Raw genomic sequence first — 6,000 nt, 5'->3', positions numbered from 1 at the left:
CTACGTGGGGCCTGGCTGTGGATTTCTGCATCCGGTTCCCTCAGTCATTGGATGGGGTTTCTAGCATGACAATTAGGGTGTTTGGCCATCCTATCACCAGAGTAGGTCAGTTCGGGCTGTCTCTCGACCATTGCCAGTAGTCTATTGTGGGGGTTTCTTTGTTGATTTCTGGGGGCCACGCTAGCTCTTTGCTTCTTCCTATTTTCATGTGGTCTTCATTTATCATGCTCTTTTATTTCTTGTTCTCTCTGTGTGTTCTTGATCCAGGTGGGAACTCCTGCTCCCCTAAGCTCTCTTGCACTTGACCCTTGCCCTTCATTAGCCCCACTCACGTACATGTTGTTCTTGTAGATTTCATCCACTTTTCTGTTGTTGGGTGAACCCTGTATCTTTCTTGGGGTCCTGTTTTCTACATAGCCTCCCTGAAGTTGATAGTATCAGTCTAGTCATCTTTGTTTTACATCTAGTATCCTCCTATGACTGAGTACATACCATGTTTGTCTTTCTGAGTCTGGGTTACCTCACTCAGGATGATTTTTTCTAGATCCATCCATTTGCCTGCAAACTTCATAATGTCAGTGTTTTTCTCTGCTGAGTAGTACTCCATTGTGTATATGACCACATTTAAAGTGTTAAGAGTGAAGAGTAGGCAATTACATTTTTCTTAATAAAGATACAATCATTTTACTCAATAATGGATGAAAGGGCACACAATATAAACAGTAAATAGTCATATCAAAATACCAAACAACAAGAACCAAAGAAAGTACAAATGAATTCAAAACTTTAAACAATAACAAAGAAAACCAAAAAACCCAAAGCAAACAAAACCCAACAAAAAACAAACAAAAAAATTAGGCTAAGCAGCTTGCTAAATTAAAAGATTAAAGGGTTAGGTTAATCATGCAACAGACTTTGAGGCACAGTCAAAAGCCTGTGGCTGGCCTTGAAAACATGGTAGGAAGGCAGTCACAAATGCAAAAGACCATTTCAAAGCAAGTATAGCAATGCCCCATGAGACTTGGAGTGTGTATTCTTCTGAGGAGGCTTCAATCCAAGGGTGCAAAGCGCCATGGGTTCAAGTGGATTGTGGCTTCTTTGGCCTCCTCAGTTCTCTCAAAGCTGTTGTGTGAGAAAGAAAGGCAATCAGTCCCAGAGGCATCCTGGCTGGGCCACAGGCTAGACAAAATCAGGGCCTATTCACACTGGAAGCCAATGTCAAGAGCCTCCAGTCCCCATGAATGCCATGGTTGCACGGGTTGGAATGCAGTGGTGGCTCACTTGCCTGTGATACTTCCTGCTCCTGCTGCAGCAGCTCTGTCTGCAGGAGGCTCTCATCCTGGGCTGTGACATGTTCCAGGTCATGCTGGAGATTTTCTGACCTAGAGGAGAAAGTCAGTTAGGGAACAGGCCTGGTGGGGACCTGCTGTGTCAGCTGTTGAGCCTGAACCAGCTCTAGTCATCTGGACAGTCCAGCATGACCTCTCAGCTCAGGTCATTCCTTGATATCCTAGGAGAGTAGTGTCAGAGTGCACCTTAGCCTGTATTTAACTCTCTGTTTTAAAATCTGCTAGAAGACAAATGAGAACTACACAGTGCTGGACAAGAAAATCCACACATTTCTACAGCTGTCCAGATACAATATTTTGAGAAAAAACGTAACGGTGTATCAAGGTCTGAGTGACAGTTCAGGGCAGATGTACGTGGCCCTGATTAGATACCAGGTTAATGAGCAACCTGGGAAACTGAATGTAGTCCCTCTAGAGAGCCTACAAAATAAAAGCAGTGAAGGTTCTGATTTTTCCTGCAGCACAAAGACCTGACTGAGTTCAACACCTCAACCCCTAAATAATCTTATATCCAGAAAAATCTTTTCTCAGGAGACAGATGCACACTGCAGAGAGCTTATAATCAGCAGGAGTGTGCTGCATGCAGATCTAACCAAAAGTAGGAACTTCTCTTTAAATGTGATGTTCTGGAAGGAAAATAAAGTAACAAGAGCACACACTGTCCTTCAAAACTAACCCTCCTCCTGCTAGGTTGAGGACTACCATAGGGAGATTTATGGGGAGACACAGGGGACACTGAGAATATACCAGAGATCTCCGAAGGGAATAAGGGGTACACATTCCTCAGAAACACTAAGGCTCAAACATAGTGTTTCCTGGAGAAGTTCTTGTTAACAGGGCCAGCACAACACCCTGAGGTTGTCTTTCACTGCCTGTGGATGAGAGCCATCCAGATGGGGAGATTCCCAAAAATGACAGAGATATAGGTACAGGTGACCTCCATGGTTCTAACTACTCCTCCCAGTTTGGGCTCCTACCTCATCTCATAAACACTGAAGTGATGTTGCAGCTTTTCTGCCAAGTCCCTTTGCTGGGTGACCAGCTCCTTCTGATTCAGCAGGCCCTTCAGTTTTTCATCCAGGCTTTCTTGCTCCTGTTCATTAGAAGATTGTGTTCTCAGGGGAGACTTCTCACTCTCATGCACACACATAAAGTCAAGGACACACATAAATACATTTATGCACACATACAAGCCCACTGTAATGCACTAACATGTTCAGTTTCACTGCCAATTCTAATAGAAGGAGCAATCACCAAGAATACTATTGAGAAGAAGATTAAACTTCTTTGGATGAGAAATGAACACAGTGGCAATTAGAGATAGGCACAGTACTTTCTCAATAAAGTTAGTTGGTCTCCATCATCATTAAAAATATAACGAGTAATTTCAGAGAAAAACACACACATGAGTTTACACATTCACAAACACTAGTACTTTTAAGCACCCATATCCCCAACACACACACAAGCATTTACCCCTACACATACAGGAAATATGGGCACACAAACACCCACTCACCAACAGGAGGTCATATATAGAAACCAAAGGAACACTAATGTCCAAATAATAGTCAGCATTCACACACAGAGAGAAGTTCACCCACACAGATGTACACAAATGCACACACACACACACACACACACACACACACACACACACACACACACACACACATGATATAGTCAGTAACACAATATCAGCAAGGAGATGCACTGTGGGATTCCGTGTTGTGAAGCCAATGAGACAAACAAGACATTTCCTTTGTGTTAGCTGTGTGTAATGAAAAGGAAGAAGTCCAGTTTTTATTTTTAAAATAGGTGTATTGTTTGATTTTATTATTTATTAAAGAACACATGTATACCAAAGCAATAAGAGTGTATAAACACAGGAGAAACTACTCCCTCCTTTTTCTTTCTGAGCAATTAAAACTTGTGACAATTAGATGAGACAAAACAAGACAGAAGGCCCCATTAAAGAACAGGAGATCCAGAGTCCTGGCCAGCCCAAATAGCCCAAACAGATAATTTTATGTTCAGTGAATGACCTTGGTTCAAGGGAACAAGAGAGTAAGCAACAGATGACAACATGGGGTTTCATTATGTAGCCTCTGAACACACCCGTGTATGTACACATTTACATACACCTGTAAGGATCACACACAGACAACAGGAATCAAAAGCAAGCAGAAAAAAAGAAGAGGATATCATATTGAGTAAACAGATAAATTTAGATTATGCACATCAAATGTTTCCACAGAGGCCTACAACAGATCTATCCATCTTCTGGGGACTAAAACTGCCTAGAGGAGAGCACACAGCTTAGTCAAACTATGTTGAGGTGATTGGAGAAAATGTTCTCTTCAAGCCTTAAACCTGTCACCCCAACCCTCAAGCTGTCAAAGTCCTCCCACACCGATAGTCATTCAGTCAGCTCCAGACTGGAAACTCCAGGATGGGAGAACTGCCCAGCACCGCTCACAGAAAACAGGGCTGACAAGCTGATACTCAGCTTCTGAGAGTGTGACCCAAGAATTAAGCTAAAGAAAGAGAACAAAATGGAATGCAGGAAGAAAAAACAAGCCCACTTGCCACCCCAAAAGTTGACAATGAAAAACATTCACTTGGCATTGTCTAGGGCTCTAGTCCTTGCAAGCTGCTTCCTACTTATGATCTCACATGACCCCAGAATGCAAATGAGCCACAGGCCACTGACCTAATAAATGAGAGCTCTGTGGTATTCTCCAAGTAGCTCCCTACATGACAGATTCTAATATAATGACATGTAGGTGTGTGGTATCTCACAGACCCATCTCTCTGAATGTACTGCAATTCCAGCAGACCAGGAGGGTTTGCTTTCCAATCAGCTAGTATCTAGCAAGAGGCTACCTCTACAGGAAGACTTTGAATGATCACAGAAATGGATTCTGGATGGGTGGGTGGGTGCTTACATGGGTGTTTTTATTTTATGGTTGGACAGTTGGGAAGTCTGCCCCTACTGCCTCAGCCTACCTGATGCTGCTCAGCACAGGGGTCACACATCTTCTCATGGGCCTCCTTTAAGAGCTTCTTCAACTGCTCACAGGTCTCATGCTCTTCAATCTGCTCCTTCCACAACAGCATGTTCTGATGTCTCAACAGATGGACATTGTTCTTTAGCTGATTACACTCTGGAAGGACCTGGCCATTGAGGTAACTAAACAATCACCAAAACTTGGTGAGCCACAGTGAGCCTCTATTTGCCATCCTGCATCCACATACCACCAACCATGAAAAGTCTGACGTCAACAGAATAAGAATGGAGCTCTCAGTAGACTAGCCAGCATCACTCAAATGCAGGCTAAATCCAGAGAATAGCCAAATTGCAGACAAATTCAAACTACTTCTGAAAATCCAGGTATCAAAAGGGATCTTGTCCCTCTGAGAAAAGGGTGCAGTCCACACCTTTGCTTAACTGTTCCTGATATTGGGAAAGCATCAGCAGGTAGAGGCAAAACACATTCTGAATGAGGGCAGAAGTTCCAACAGGAATAACTTCTCTCTACAGATCCCAGGCAAATCAGATCTGTGAAGACCCTGCCAGCACCCAGAGAACCTGGGCTTCAAGAAATCCCTTTATGGTACAAACCATTTTTCTGTCTTAGGTCTCCTGAGTTGGGCAGGACAATAATATGAGGGCCTCAGTGTTTGTTCACACTTAGTAAAATTGAGTCCAAGAGGCAAAAATTGAAGGGCCACAAGGCAGGCTATGGGCTCAGAGGTACACAGGCTAGAACCAGAGCCCTCACGTTTTGTCAAGGACAAAGAAGGGCAGAATCAGTCCCTCCCAAGCTATTGGGCACTTACCTAAAGTATTCAGTCTCCTCTATCAGCCCCTTGCACTTGTCCAAGGCTTCACTCATCTCCAATGGCATTTCCTGGAGAGCCAACATCACCTGCTTGTGTTCCATTTCAAGCATCTCTGTTTCAAAGTTTAGCCTGTGGTAGGGCATGGCCCCAGGAAAAAAGAACCCCATGAACACAGGCAACAAGGATCACATAAATAAGGCTGTGTCATGGACTACCCCAGCACAGTAGATGCCACAGCCTGGTATTTAAACACTGGGACTTCCTGGTGCTTATTAAACATTCTATCCTGTGCTCAGAACATAACAGCCAGAAGGTTTAAGGTGAGGGATCTAGTTCATGAGCACCCATAGTGGGCATGGAGCTATAGATAATTGCTCTAAGAAGTTGCCAGGAATCTGTGCCACATATCTGAAAACACAAGAAAACTATTGTAACATTTCTCCTATCTCTAGAACAGGGATTCTCATTCCTGGGTGCCAATAGCTACACAGAGACCCAGAGCAAACAATTATTATTTGCCCGGAGGAGCCCCAATTTCGGAATGGTTTTATAAACTGCACAGTGATTCTTATGTTCTAAAACGGTGAGCACAGTGACCAGGAGGTGTGATGCTCAAAGTGAGGTTCCCCTTGCTTCACCAGTGCTGTAATCGGGACCACCCTTAGTCAGATGAATAAACCAGGGCCCTCCAGCTGCTTTCATGAGCTTTCATACACAATCATCTACTGGTCAAGTACAAAGACTCTCCACAAACTCACAGCACCTAGTATCTCCCACAAGCTAACACCTGTCAAGGTCTCTTGAA

At 43.7% G+C, this 6,000-nt stretch overlaps 1 protein-coding gene across 15 annotated transcripts in view; it reads right to left on the bottom strand.

Moving 5' to 3' along the window:
- Positions 1 to 658: 658 nt before the first annotated feature.
- The window catches only part of LOC143267330 (disks large homolog 5-like), an 85,532-nt gene continuing 80,190 nt past the window's right edge, over positions 659 to 6,000 (bottom strand). For 11 of the 15 annotated variants that reach the window (XM_076544754.1, XM_076544757.1, XM_076544764.1 and 8 more), the window contains 4 exons: positions 5,193 to 5,324; positions 4,359 to 4,542; positions 2,327 to 2,442; positions 659 to 1,382 (listed from right to left, as the gene is read on the bottom strand). In XM_076544754.1, coding sequence (XP_076400869.1) covers positions 1,190 to 1,382; positions 2,327 to 2,442; positions 4,359 to 4,542; positions 5,193 to 5,324 — 625 coding nt within the window. In that variant the 3' untranslated portion in view covers positions 659 to 1,189. The remainder of the gene's footprint in view (positions 1,383 to 2,326; positions 2,443 to 4,358; positions 4,543 to 5,192; positions 5,325 to 6,000) is intronic. The other 4 variants (XM_076544767.1, XM_076544765.1, XM_076544762.1 and 1 more) reach the window with 1 other exon arrangement.

This window comes from Peromyscus maniculatus, chromosome 9 (genome assembly GCF_049852395.1).
Source record: "Peromyscus maniculatus bairdii isolate BWxNUB_F1_BW_parent chromosome 9, HU_Pman_BW_mat_3.1, whole genome shotgun sequence".
Lineage (NCBI taxonomy): Eukaryota > Metazoa > Chordata > Mammalia > Rodentia > Cricetidae > Peromyscus > Peromyscus maniculatus.
The sequence above is the reverse complement of the archived record's forward strand: the minus strand, read 5'-3'. Positions and strand labels throughout refer to the sequence as shown.